Below are 15,296 nucleotides of genomic sequence, written 5' to 3' on the forward strand. Positions count from 1 at the left end.
TTTGCATCTCCTACCCACCCTGGACCAACGACAAGGCCCCAGGTTCCTGTGGGTGAACCTCTCTTTCCCCAGAGAGTGCAGCACGAACAAGCTCTTATACAAGCTCTTATAAGAGCTTAGTGATTCTCTAAGGGAGTATGGAAGACCATAGCAATCCCTGCAGCAGATTCCCCCAATAACGAGACAAAGCTCCGAGATGAGGGTAAAACAGGAACAACATTTATTGGAAGAACAGAGCACACTTTTATACAGAAATTGGAACATCCTTCCCCCAACAACCGCTTTCCCATTGGTCAATTGTAAAGTGCTTGCAGTTCTCACTAAGGTCATCTCCAGCATATGCAAATGAGGGCTTGAAAATGAGTCAACAGGGATTGGTCAGATAGCTTTGACCAATGCAAGGAGACAGAAGCCCCAGGGGGCAATCAATGTACACAACAGTCAGACACAGAACAATGGTTCCCTAACGAGCCCTCAATACACATTACTCTGAGTGTCAATAGACCGCCCGTCTCCTCAGAACTTCCTGTAATGCCCATATTAGGAGTTGGCTTCCTGTTCCTTACAGTTTACAGGAATACGTTTTAGCTTCCAGGAGAGGCAAGGCTCCATTAGCCACATGTTTAAAGAAACACAAAAAGACACAAAAATGCATAACTCCCAGTCTACTGAACAGAACCCCTACATTCAACCCATCCCCAGATAGCCTGGATCTGAGCGCTCAACATATCCAAACAGCGCACAGATGCCACAAACACAGTCAAATTGCCATGGGGTTTACGTTTAGCCTGGGCTGATGAGAGGGTCCATAGTCCCATTGCAGGAGGCGAGCAACCAGGCTTCTCCAACGCCCAGTGGCGAGATTGGTCTCGTCACAGGCCCTTTAGTTTCAATGAAGGGAACTCTTAAGGCGTCAGCATACCAAGACATTTTGGACAATATCATGCTCCCAACTTTGTGGGAACAGTTTGGGGATGGCCCCTTCCTGTTCCAACATGACTCACCATTGCACAAAGCAAGGTTTATAAAGACATGGATGAGCGAGGGTGGAGGAACTTGGCTGGCCTGCACCTCAACCCAATAAAACATCTTTGGATGAATTAGACTGTGAGCCAGGCCTTCTCGTCCAACATCAGCGCCTGAGCTCACAAATGCACTTCTGGAAGAATGGTCAAATATTCCCATAGACACACTCCTAAACCTTGTGGACAGCCTTCTAAGAAGACTTGAAGCTGTTATTGCTGCAAAGGGTGGGCCAACTTACTCAATATTGAACCTTATGGACTAAGACTGGGTTGCCATTAAAGTTCATGTGTGTGTAAAGGCAGGCGTCCCAATACTTTTGACAATATAGTGTATATATACTGCTGGGTGGCCAATGTTTCTGTGCTAAGAGTGTGTTCACGGTACGCTTCCAGCTCGTGGGCCTGGCTCCTGATCATCTGATCACTGTGAAAGACAATTACACTGATCACAGGATTGCCAATTGTTCTCACCCCTGGGTGTTCAGAATTTTTAAAGGTATGCTGCGGCAGAAGAAAAGGGGTTAAAGTAAAACAAAAATGTAATTTATTGCAGCTTACCAGTCCTTAGATGTAGTGGCTGCATTTGTTTTCATTTTCTGGCCAAGAACACTTTCTGCAAGTACAAAAATACCTGTTGATTATAAAACAAATGCAGTTACCCCATCTAAGGAATGGTAATCTGCAGTATATTACTTTTTTTGTTTTTGGGTTTAGATACACTAGACCAGTGATGGCGAACCTTGGCACCCCAGATGTTTTGGAAGGACATTTCCCATCATGCACTCTGCAGTGTAGATGAGCATCATGGGAAATGTAGTTTCAAAACATCTGAGGTGCCAAGGTTTGTCATTACTGCACTAGACCATGGGTGCTCAACCTGTGTCCCTCCAGCTGTTGCAGAACTACAAGTCCCATCATGACTTTGGGAACTGTCAGCCTTGCAATGCCTCATAGGACAGCTGGAGGGCCACAGGTTAAGCACCCAGGTTAAGGGTCCTTTCACACGTGCTTTCCACCCGGCGGACTCTGTTTTGCTCAGCGGGGTTCGATCCACTGATCCCCGCTGAGTAGGCGGATGACAGATGTGTCTCCGCTCACTGTGCTGAGATGGAGCTGTCAGATCCCTGCTCTCCTCTATGGTAAATCAGATGAAAACAGGCCGCCTGTCCTCCAGATGGATGGAAAATAGGGTTACCATCTATTTGGATTTCACGGACAGGATCAGTTCGAATAGCACCGCTGACATCCGCTGCTCCATGGGGGTAAATGGAGAGTCCGATCCGGTCAGTTTGAAAAACAGACAGGCGGAGCTGATTGGAAATCCCATGTGAAAAGGGCCTTAGACAAATGTGGGGCCTCACCCTAATGTCTGATCTTCTTGGCTGAACTAGCATGTTTATTGGATGTGCAGATATCCCCGATGAGAGACCTAGACAATCAATAATAACAGTCAGGGAAATCCACTCTGACATTTCTTCCCACCTCATTTCCAGGCACACAGAATGACAGACTCGGCTCCATACAGTTTCTGTCTAGGCAGTCTGACGTGTCTTTATGTTTGCTTATAGAACAGTGTATTTGCTACCTAGTATATGATGAATAGAATTGATTATTTTTTCCCATATTTTACCAGGATAAGAAACTGGACAAGCAGTATGAGGAAAATGCCAAATCCTTATTCTTGCCAAGTGTAAGTATTAATGTCTTCCAATGTGGTAAAAGATTGGGGATATCAAAAAGAATTACTGCGTGCCCAGACTATGTGTATGTGCTTTTTACTAGGCATTGGGTAATCTTCATATTTATCTTTGAATGCTGTTAAAATGGTATTAAATACAAAACCAGAAATGTAATCTAATGATGGGTGAGCTGCAATATATGTGGTGGCAGCATTAGTTTTAGGCCTTCTGTTTTCATCTGGTGATCTGGCCAGTAACACGCCACCTGCTCTTACTCTAGATGAACAAGCACGGGCACTTTTGGACAGCAGCATTGTTGGATAAACTAGCAAATTTAGATACACTAACAAATTGAAGCCAAACTCTAGCTCACACTTATAAACCGTTACAGCAACATTTTTTTTCTTTTGGGATAAAGCTTTTACATAAATAAAAGCTGATCATTGTAAGCACCACTGTTAGTGGTAAATAGTTTGTTTCAACTCGCCCAACTGCTACATCTGCAGGAGAGCTTGCTCCTTTGAAAAACAACCGATTTGCTAGCCAGATCACCAGGTGAAAAGGAATGAAAGTCTAAAGAAAAGTAATGCAGCCATCACATTTAAGAATTGGTAAACTGCAATATAATAAATGTTTGCTTTTGGATTTGATATCACTTTAAAGCTGAACTCCTGAAAAAAGAGAAGATGTACTCTTGCAATGGGCTCCCACCCCTTCCTCTACACAGCAAGGGTTATGTGCTCATTTAGTCTAGGACTGCAGGGCCAATGAGTATTGCTTACCTTACCCCTGGCTCCAGCAGCGTCCTTTAATCCATGTGACCAGTCTCCTGCAGGCAAGGGGCTCTGGACCATTGAAGGCAAGGTACAATTTGTAGACTTTGGTTCCATTTTAAGCTCTAAACTCTAGTAAAAAGTTCTTTAAAATTTTGTAATTTTAAGTATAGTAATTCTTTCATAAATATGATCTTTCAATCCCAAGAGGAAATGTGTGCTGAGCCACCCATTAGATTTTTACCTATTCTTATCTCTGGAGTCCTGAGTGTTTCCACTCTTCCAACACAGACAGACTTAGGCTCCCTTAAAATAGCCACAGACGGTGGGGTGGATTTACTAAAGGCAAATGGACTGTGCATTTTGCAAAGTACAGTTGCTCCACAGCTTAGTAAATGAGCAGAAGCTCTACTGACTTCCATCATCCTATGATTTGCAAGCAATAATGCTGTTTTTTTTTCCTTGCATCTGGTTGAATGTTCTTTGCAAAGTGAAGCTTCACCTCCTTTACTAAACTCTAGAGCAACTGGACTTTGCAAAGTGCACAGTCTATTCGCCTTTAGTAAACCCCTCGTGAAGAACTGAGATTTTACCTTCAAAGCTTCTGGAGCAGCTTGTAAAGCTGGCAGCTCAGCCAGCAAAGTCTGCTTGTCCTTGGCCTACTGTTGTCGGTCAGTAGGCAAGCCATTTCTCTGATGGCAATGCTTAAAGCTGAGTTCCGGCCTCGGGGGTCAATTTAAACTAAAAATACCCCCGGGATAGTCAGGGCTAATACATTCCATAATGGATAGCCTCTGAACTGTCCTGGGTCGCACTTACCTGTAAGAAGAAATACTTACCTTGAAAATTTCTTCTCCAGCGCTGCCATCTCAGGTGTGGGCAGCTGAAGCCGCAGCGTCCCTCTTCGGTGACGTCGGAGTCCCACAATGCGCCTGCACCGGCCCCGCTCATCACTTCCGGTGCAGGCGCGGCATCACTGCACAGCTTCTGGGCATGCCCAGAAGCTGTTTAGCAGTGAATGCCGCGCCTGCACTGGAAGTGACGAGCGGGGCCGGTGCAGGCGCATTGATTCCTGGGAGCGATGACGTTCAGCTCCCAGGAATCATCGCAAACCGGAAGTGACGGCGCGGGCCGTGGCAGCAGAGGGAGAAAGTGGAAGGGGTGAGTATATTTTCTTCTATAATAAGGTAAGTGACCAAAACAAAAATCGGCACTATCCATTTCTCTTTCAGGTTGCCCTCAGCAAGCTGATTGCCCAAAATCGTTTTTTTTTTTTCGATTTTGAGGCCGGAACTCCGCTTTTAAAGAAGCTTGGGGGAAACAACTGCATTACCTTCCCAGATAGGAGGTATTAGACTCAGAAGATAACACTGTGTGGAGGACTTATGTGGAGCTTTTTCTGGCACATGTAAATAAAACCTTTTATGTAAGGGGAACCTGTATAATACACAAAACAACAAATCCTCAAGCAGCACACCGCCTATAGCTTTTCAGTCTTTGAATATGAATCTCTACAAAGATGGTTGACACATTTTTTGTTGTTCCTGACAGAATGTGGAAATGCTCAGCAGTCTGGATTCTGCTCCTGTACGAATTGTTAAGCCTTTCCCTTCTGCCCAAGTTGCTAGCCGATTCCAGTCCATACAGCAAACTCCAGTTGTGCCAACCTCTGCCTCTGCCAAAGGTGACCATCAAAGAATGGATACCATCCAGGAGGACCCCAGCACAGACTCTCATCTCGATGACCAGTTTGATGACGATCCCTTTCCTACCAGCGGGTCTCCTGCAAAGTCCTTTGAAGACCTCACTGACCACCCCGTCACCAGAAGTGAAAAGGCTTCATCTTTCAAATTGCAGCGACAGGGACGTGTGGACAGCAAGGAGACAGCCTGCTGATATGTCAGAGTGCACTGAAACATTGACAATCATTTCATGATTAATTGTAGACAATCTGTATTACCAGGAGCCACAACTTATGACAATTTAGTCCATAAAACTGCACTGATTCCTGATATTTTCAGATATTGTATATACTTCATGTTTTTGAAAATAAGTGTTTTGTATGCTTTAACCATTAACTTAAAGGGAAGTCAATATAAGATGTTCTTCAATTCTATTTATGTTTAAACAGCCAAGAGTAGGAGATTTTATGTAAGGTCCGTTGGGAATTATAAAAAGGTCTATATTTATAAGGTTTTATTCTTGGAATAAAGACCTCCTATGATTTGGTTAACCAGCCCTCTTTGTTGTCACAGGGGGTACATGTTCTGTGTAGATAGTTCTGTTTCTATAACTAAATTTGGGCATTTGTTAGGATTCAGATGTGCTGACCTTTGCAAAACTGAATTTGTGTTGGATTTGGCTATACAGGCTCGTGGTATCTGATTGGTGTTGGTCAGATAATGATCAGGCCTGAGAATAGTTTTCCGTTAGTATACAAATAAAAGACTTGGAACAACCACATCCACTATTCCAACATAATTGCCCTGTTCAGAGTACTTCACCTTGTGATTGTAATGAACCAAACATGTTTGAGTTACCCTTGCACTATATAACTTTTATGCACTGTTTATCCCATCTGAATGATTAAAGCCCAACTCCAGGCAAAAAATCAAAATGGAACAGTGTATTGCCAACATTGCACCTTTTCCTTTTGTGCCTTCCGCCAAAGCAAATTCCTGATCCATACAGCGTCAAATTTTCTTAGTACTTTCAACGTCCTTTCTTGTCCCAAAGACCTTACAGGTTTTGCAGATTGTTAGCTGCTAGGGGACCGGTCCCTTCACCCACCCCTGTGTTGTTCTAACTCAAGGGCAGGAAACAGTGGGCAGGAATATTGGGAATGTCCAGTAACAGGAGGAAATGACATGACACTGCTGCACAGACCTTCTTCCAGGCACCCGATCATAGCTTAGAAAACAGGGCTGATTGATGTCACAGGTAGTAAATATTTGTTTTATCACCTCCTGAAGCTGGTAATTACAGGAATGTACATGTAATGAATTTGTGGATGGGCATAATGCAAAAAGTCCCTAATTGCAGAGTTGGGCTTAAATAGTTGCAGACAAAAAGACACACACCTCAGCCAAACCTCGATAGAAGTCTTCTGTTCTGCAGCCTGTCCTATTGCTGCAGCATAATAGTGCAATAACATGGCCTTATTGAGACCTGAGCCATAATCACACACACCATGCATCTTGGCATTGCAAAATGTATGAATGCCGCTTTCCTTTACCTAGGCCTGTACTATTGTGATATGGAGCACCTACGCCACCATTCACTTTGCTGTGTAGAGGGGTAACTTATGTGCTGCGTTTGCTGTCCCATTTTATGGTATGTACTATATATAGACATACAGCTAAGAGGAACAGTCTGCTCTGTAATAGGATAACTGGTGGGCTGTTTACAATGATACAGAGCAGTAAGGGCTGAGACAGGCCCCTACATACTTTTCTGAAACCCCAATTCTGGTGCCATGCCTCACTTGCTTCACTGGTAGTTTTACCCTTGCTGTACCAGTAGAGAAGGGCCACAAGGGCCCATACTTACCTAATCCCAGTTTAGGTCCCTCCATTACTCCAGTTTCTTTCACTTGTGCTATATTCCTAGGAAAGGGACGGAACAAGCCTCTACCTACTTAGCTAAAACCCAAGTTTTGGTGCCTTGTTTACTGCAGTGGTAGTTATGTAGTCATAAAAAAACCTGCCATATGGTTGGAAAATATAGAATCTGAGAGCTAATAAGGAGATACTGTGCCCTCTTCCTGTAAACTGGATTAGCTTCACACAACAGTGAAAGGCAATGAAACAAAACGACCAAAGGCTTTAGACATCTCTGTGAAGTGGTTAATTTACTTTCATGTAACATTGTAATGTAATAATATGGCTTTTGTAAGTGCCAAATACCTGTCCGTATATTACATATTGTGTTTGCCATCAGTGGCGAAGTTGGGTGTGCTCGCCACACGCATTGTTCTGTGATTCAGTATATAACCTGGTTTCTTCTCATTTTCTTCTAGCGTCAGCTGCAGACTCGACACCCTTTTTTAAAGTTTCCCTTTTTTCTTTTTATTCTTTGTTAAATCTGTGACTTGGTTTGTGAGTTATTTATCAATTAACACTGTTTTATGGCAGATTGTGAGCAACATACTTGAACTTATACCTAACTGCACCCTCAGAAATTGTCATAAGCGGTACAGGGCAGAGATACAATGTGTAAATTACTACAAAAAGGGAGCCGGTACCCACCTTCTTCCCCTCTTGTATCAGAGATACACTGAACTCCCACTGCACCTGTAAGAAGACTTTCCACTGTGCCTGGATAGTGGTTCTGCTGTCATAAAATAGGATTGACAGCCAATTACTATGAGGGATCATTTACACTTTAGTGACCTGTTGTGGTGTGTTAAAACTTTATGTCACAGATTTTATTAAAGCAGCCTAGTCCTGAATGAATGAAAAATGCATACGACCCTATTTTAGCAAGGTAGCAAACCACTATACACAGTATAGAACACTCCCTGCTGGAGGAGCCCCCTCCCCTATGAAAGCACCAGTATCAGAGCTTGCCCAAAGAACGATATACCTGCCCCTTCCACATTGGTGGTCAGGCTTTTTGATTTGCTGATCAGGCCCCAAGCACTGTCACATGGGGGAAGTTATATGCATCCTTATACCCAGAAGCCCTGCTTTGTTAGGACAATAGAACACAGATATGAGTATACATTTCTGGGAGGTTGAGCTATTAGAAGTCAATGTCCCTTTGCTCTGAATGGGCCACTGAGTGTTTCTTTAAAGTAACCTGTGCTGAATTGGCGGGGGCTGCCATTATTGACTCCTTGTAAAAATGCAAGGTGTCTGGATATTTTTGTCAGTTCTTTAGGACACGGATATGGAACTAGCATGCATCTCTTGATAAAAGGCACTGAATAAGCATAGCAGCCATGGACAAAGGATTTGTGAAGCTGGTTAGCAATGGCGCCCCTAAATATTCCTCTCAGGTTTATATTAAAGTGTATCTCTAGGCAAAACCTCTTTTATTTTGGATAGAGTAGGAACAGATTATACCCTCTGTACTGTTTTATTGTTATCTATATCCCTATCACTCCATCTGTCACTGACAATAAACAGAGAGGGAAAATTCTAAATGTTTGTTGTCCTCAGGAAGTAAGGGGGACCTTTAAATGGGGACACCTGTTATAGGGATACCTGTTGTAAGGCGTTACTAAACCCACAACAGTAAAGTCTGTATATGCAGTAAAGCATGCTTGTTATACTCACTGTGGAACCTAATTGGTTAATCCTCTGCATTGTGTAAAAAAGGCTGTTTGATCCTGCCTCCTCTAATCCTCCCCTTCTTCTACAGTTCCCAATCCATCTCCTGATAGAACAGAGCCTTGGGGGCACTCTAGCAATACACATCAAACTGAACATGTGCAGAGAGTTTTTTCTTGGCAAGTGCATGTGATCAGCACGGGGCCAATCAGCACTGTCCAGACAGAGGGTCAGGGGTCCTGCAGCCTCATAGGACAATCAGGGGAGAATAAAAACTCCTCCTACAAGCTTTAACCAGTGCTCTGCTGAGCACTGATAGAAGTCGCAAAACTGCTATATACTGCTAATGAGAAAAGGTATTTAGCAGTTTATATTTACTAAAACCATTGCATTTTCATGTACTGTGGAGGACAGTTATAGTGAATGCAGGGTCCTGGGTTTAGTAACCCTTTAGGAAGAGAATTAATCTTCACTGGAAGAATTCTTCTAACTTCCTGTTGCTCCACTGGGGAAAGAAGTGAAGGGAAATTTCCCCAATGGTGTACAGTACAGACCACAAAAATATCACCTGACTGGAGTTTTAACCTACTCCCTGCTATATCCATATTACTAACAACAGTGGCTATACATACAACTTAACTTATTCTGGCTGTAGTTTCTCTTGTGTTTTAGGCAATTCTGTGCATGTGATAAAGAGACAGCCTTGTAAACCTCATTGTAAAACAAAAAAAGTGTGCTTACGTTTGCAGGACTTGCAACTGCAGTATTTTTTACAGAAATAAATAGAATTTGTCAAAACCGACTCATTTCTATAGATCAATGTCCAGCACCACGATTGCTTACTTATTGACAACCCTATAGCACCAATAAATTGTACAGATCTTAAAGGGAACCAATCCTCAGAACTGATTATTCACTCCCCATTCACACTTGTGTGACTTGTTGTGCAACTTTGGACATCAAAGTCACATGACATACCCCATGTTTTTCAAACACCATTCAATTATGTGTGACTTAAAGTCACAGCAACTTCAAAGTGGTTCATGCACTACTTTGGTCCAACTCTCTCATAGACTTCGATGTTAACCCTCAAAAGTTGCATGAAAGTCATACCTGAATATTTTACATGCAACAGTGGGTCCGACTTTGCAGAGGGAAAGTAATTCACATCCAATCGCACCCATCCTAAATTGCACTCCAAATTCAGGAAACTTTGCAGTCGTACAAGTGAGAATAAAGCCTAAATGTAGTGTTGGCTTTTTACTAGTTTAACCATATGCCAGCTTAACAGTCCTGGGATGAGATCTGTTGAAGGTGAGGCTGCGATCAATATTCCAGAAAAATGCTTAACTCTTTAATATCCTGCAATTTCTTGCTGTTTATGTGTAGATGGATTGCTAACGAGAGAGGGGATGGAGTGGCGATCTAACCAACCTCCAGGCATGGCATTTTTGCAGCACATTACACTGCTGATCTAACACTATACAGTGAGAAAGGGAATGGAGCAACAAAGGAGTTCCTCCCCCCCAATATGGCCCCTTCAAGTGAATTGTGTTTTTTGGTATCCTGTCCTGGTCAAAATATTTAATTTTCTCCTTTTAGTCACACAGCTCTCTTAGGGTTTGTTCACACCATGTATGTTTCTGCACCTTTGTTAGCAGGGGCACAAAGAAAACAATTGTTTTCATGAGTGAGCCCTGTTCACATTACCACACTGGTATCGTGCAGAAATAGTCAACACGTATACAGTTTTCTGCAGAGAAAAAACTTGCATGACACCAACATTGTAGTGTGAACGGGGAGGGCTGCTGATATAAATTGCGGGGGCCCTGTAAAGACTGAAGTGAAAGTGGATAGTAATGCGCTTCAATAGTAAACTAACAATATTAATGTGTAAAACAATCAAATCTTGTAGGTGCAAAAATAGTGCACAAATTTGGAGGACTTCAGAATTATGTGTAAACAAAATACAGTTCATCAATTAAAGTCCATAATCAAACATGTGCAAATAATATGTTCAGTTGTGAGTCCACATTTAAATGGTGACTGTGTTCAAATTCCAACGTAGTGAATGGCCTCTTACCATGTGTTAGACAAAACAGAGCCTCCAAATAAACTTGACAATGTGATAATAAAATGATGATAAAGATGGACTCTTACCAGAGATGATGGAGGTAAAAACTTCAAGCAAAGTAGGTAGATGATCCCTTGTTAACAGGACTGAAGAGGTGGAGCACTCTCCTTGAGGATCCTCCAGATCACATCCACCCATAGCATCCAGAAAAAAACTTGGTGCGGCTCAAGATGAAATGGCCCAAAGATGCATTCCCAAAAGAAAGAAAGGGACTAATAGTGCATTATCCTTTAAAACCAAATTTAATAAAGGCAAATACACTTACAGCAATCCAAGTTAAAAAGATGCAACAAGCTGAAGAACATCATGGCTGTCTGCAGAATGGTATCATGACAAAATGACGACGCGTTTCCACACAAGGGGTCGTCTACTGGGACTGGAGCATAAAGGCGCGCTGTCAACCTCAATGTTTAAATAGCCGCATGTAATGTGCAAATCTGGTCCAGCTGCGGCGTTCCGGAAGTCTGATGACATCACTTCTGGTTTCATGAAACGGATGTACTCATTCCACTTCCGGTTTAGCGATCCAGGATATCAACACTGACTTTAACCCAGGAAGGGAAACGTCAGCAAATTGTTGAACACCCCTAGTGTCTGCAAGATGTTAAATATGCAAACCTCTAGGGTGCAAAAATGTTCAGCCACACTTGCCACATCAAGAATATCCCGGTGTAAAAAAAGGTGCACTTCCAGTTCATGGAGGAGTATGAGCACTTCCCGTTCATGGCACAGGAAGTAGTGTGAGCACTTCCTGTTCATGGCACAGGAAGTAGTGTGAGCACTTCTGGTTCATGGAGGAGTATGAGCACTTCCGGTCCATGGTACAGGAAGCCACGTTCAGCCCTTTAAATGTATATATTTGGCAATTCTTTTGATAATAAGCATATTCATAATTGAAGTTTGCCCCCCCCTTTTTTTACACCAGTATATTCTTGATGTGGCAATTGTGGCTGAACATTTTTGCACCCTAGAGGTTTGCATATTTAACATCTTGCAGACACTAGGGGTGTTCTCCAACAATTTGCTGACGTTTTCCTTCCTGGGTTAAAGTCAGTGTTGATATCCTGGATCGCTAAACCGGAAGTGGAATGAGTACATCCGGTTCATAAAACCGGAAGTGATGTCATCAGACTTCCAGAACGCCGCAGCTGGACCAGATTTGCACATTACATGCGGCTATTTAAACATGGAGGTTGACAGCGCGCCTTTATGCTCCAGTCCCAGTAGACGACCCCTTGTGTGGAAACACGTCGGAAGGAGCTGGTCGTGCTGTCATTTTGTCACTATACCGTTCTGCAGACTGCCGTGACGTTCTTCAGCTTGTTGCATCTTTTTAACTTGGATTGCTGTAAGTGTATTTGCCTTTATTAAATTTGGTTTTAAAGGATAATTCACTATTAGACCCTTTCTTTCTTTTGGGAATGCATCTTTGGGCCATTTCATCTTGAGCCGCACCAAGTTTTTTTCTGGATGCTATGGGTGGATGTGATCTGGAGGATCCTCAAGGAAAGTGCTCCACCTCTTCAGTCCTGCTAACACGGAAGTTTTTACCTCCATCATCTCTGGTAAGAGTCCATCTTTATCACTGGGAGTTATTTTATTATCACATTGTCAAGTTTATTTGGAGGCTCTGTTTTGTCTAAAGCCCTGTACACACGCACAGATTGTTGGCCGACCGATCGGCCGTCTTTTGTCGAGTGTGGTTTGTTGGTTGAAATGTGCTCTAGACTTGCACTGGACTTTTGTTGGCCAACAAAAACCAACTTCAGAAGTGATGTCATGTGATGGTTGACTTTCCCTGTGTTTTTTCTTCTCTGAGCATGCCCAGTCTTGCTCATCTGATTTTTGTCTGCCGAAATCTGTACTGACTGAGGAACAATCGGCCGTTCTGTTGTTGGCCAACAAAAATTTTATAGCATGCACACCAGATTTTTTTCGGCCGAAAAGTCGCAGTTGGTTGTCGGAAGCATCATACTAACAAGCCTACAATCGGCCGATCGGACGTTGGCCGACAATTTACGGCCAACAATCTGTGTGTGTGTACAGGGCTTTACACATGGTAAGTAAGAGGCCATTCACTACGTTGGAATTTGAACACAGTCACCATTTAAATGTGGACTCACCACTGAACATATTATTTGCACATGTTTGATTATGGACTTTAATTGATGAACTGTATTTTGTTTACACGTGATTCTGAAGTCCTCCAATTTCGTGCACTATTTTTGCACCTACAAGATTTGATTGTTTTACACATTAATATTGTTGGTTTACTATTGAAGTGCATTACTATCCACTTTCACTTCATTTACATATTTCTCTAGTGCTGCTTCTACTTATTGATTTGCGCACCTTTTTTTGACTTTTCAGCCCTGTACAGACTACCTGACAGCCCCCCACCCCCCGAAGAAAATCTTAAAGCTATATTTCGATAAAAATACAATAAAATCGATTATTAGCAGACACAAATCCGTCATAACTCACAGAATTTCTGCTAAATATAAAAGATGAAACTGAGTTGATAAATAAATCTGTGTGTGAATGAGGTGTTGGGGCTCATGCACATGGATGCTGTGGTCTGTAAAGTGTAAGTCAGTGTTTTTTTTATGTGGCTTGAGCCACCTGGAGCTGTACAAACACAGCTGCGGGTCCTAATTTGGCAGACATGGGGATGCAGATGTACAGCCAGAACACAGACAGTGTGTATTTGGGGGCCACTCACCTGCACACCTATCAAATTAGGGCCTGCGGCTGTATTCATACAGGTTCTGCATCACCCTAGACTGACAGGTGACTCCAGCCCAAACCAAATACCTGTGGGAATTATATTTTTCTAACAATTTTTTTTCTTTTTTAACAACCCTGTTCGGAAGGGGGGGGGGAAGCGGTTGGACTTTGGTGAAATATTACGACAGACTTCCCTAAAAAAACAGATCTCTCCAGCGATGTGCTGTCACTACTGAGCGGAATTCCATCTTTGTCTGGTCTTCTCTCTGATTTCTTGGGCTCCAGTCGTTTGGCCAAACTGCAATGATGTAACCCCCATGCATGCGTGCAGGTGTCATGGTCACAGCACAGCTCTCTCAATGGATGGTATGCTCTCCATTGAGAGTGCAGTGCACATGCGCTGGTGCTATCACCGGCTGCTAGGTTTAGGAGATATTCACTGTACCTACATGTAAGCCCTATTATAGGCTTACCTGTAGATACAAGATAAAAAATGGAGTTTACTACTGACAGATCAGTTAGTAAATGGTTAAATAGAAGGAGTTGATACATGAATTTGCAGAGGGAACTGACAGTGTAGAGGAGAAGCAGCAAAGTTTCATAAGTAAGGAAGCAGTCTGGGGGAGAAGAGTGGAAAGCCCAGCTACATAAAGCACACTAAACTTTACTGGGACAAGTTAAAAGGCAGCTACTGTATGGAACTGGTAAGAAAAAGGGGGATCCGCGCTTGTGGACAATTGGCAAAAGGCTGCAGCCTACCTCAAAATATGGCCAGAAGGCTATATCAGAGTATATAGGTAAGGTGAGGTAAAGTGGCGCTGCCTAATATAATATAATTACAGTGAATGTGGTTAAAGTGTGTGCAAAGGTGCAAATAGGTAAAGGTGTTAATTTAAATAAATAAATTGATGGAGTTGTCTTTAAAGTGATATGGTGCAATGTGCATAGGTAAAGTGTCTATTAGTTTAAAATCAGAATAAATATAAAGCCGTGCTTAATGTAACATAAACTATACATTCACAGTTGCACATATAAATATAGATACAAGCAATAGTGGAAAAGTGCTCGTGCAGTGAAAAAACTGAAAAAACAGTCCCACAATCTGTTAACTATATAAGTGAGTCCGTGAATATAAACCAATGGAAATAGTTGTTTGCCAGTAATTTTCCGGGTGAAATTAAGGTGCTTACGGTGCTTGTTTAGGAAGTGGGGTGAGTGATGGGCAGAAACACACAGGTGCACCCCTCTTATCACTCCCGCACTCACCGGAAGTATGTACCCCTACAGGGGTATTGGGCCTTATTGCAGCGTAGTCTTTAGGCTCCTATGGAGGGGGGGGGGGAGGGGACACCCCCTTTATTTGCCGGGTAGTAGGATCTCCTCTTGGGTGTATGCGATGATGATAAAGGAAAGAAGTACCGATATAGTGATGTACCGTTTATGTAAATGCTTTATTAAGGTTAAAATAAGTCGGGTACTCACATAAATGATCAAAACAACGGGCATCCAAGCAGTAGGGGCCGCGAATCCCTCTTTGGCGGCCGCTTCCGGGACGCTGTGCGGTTCATCCACAGGCTTATCTTTATCTAGGTGGCAGCTCACTTCATTGTAGAAGGTTAATAGATTGGTTTGACAAGAACGATTTTTCATGAATCCATGCTGATTACTACTAATAATACCGTTTT

General features: G+C 42.7%; 1 protein-coding gene across 1 annotated transcript in view; it reads left to right on the forward strand.

Moving 5' to 3' along the window:
- Positions 1 to 5,862, forward strand: part of ADAM17 (ADAM metallopeptidase domain 17) — a 158,823-nt gene extending 152,961 nt beyond the window's left edge. The window contains exons 19-20 of the mRNA XM_082251945.1: positions 2,659 to 2,715; positions 5,029 to 5,862. Coding sequence (XP_082108071.1) covers positions 2,659 to 2,715; positions 5,029 to 5,373 — 402 coding nt within the window. The 3' untranslated portion in view covers positions 5,374 to 5,862. The remainder of the gene's footprint in view (positions 1 to 2,658; positions 2,716 to 5,028) is intronic.
- The last annotated feature ends 9,434 nt before the right edge of the window (positions 5,863 to 15,296 follow it).

This window comes from Pelophylax lessonae, assembly GCF_965119305.1.
Source record: "Pelophylax lessonae genome assembly, chromosome: 3".
Lineage (NCBI taxonomy): Eukaryota > Metazoa > Chordata > Amphibia > Anura > Ranidae > Pelophylax > Pelophylax lessonae.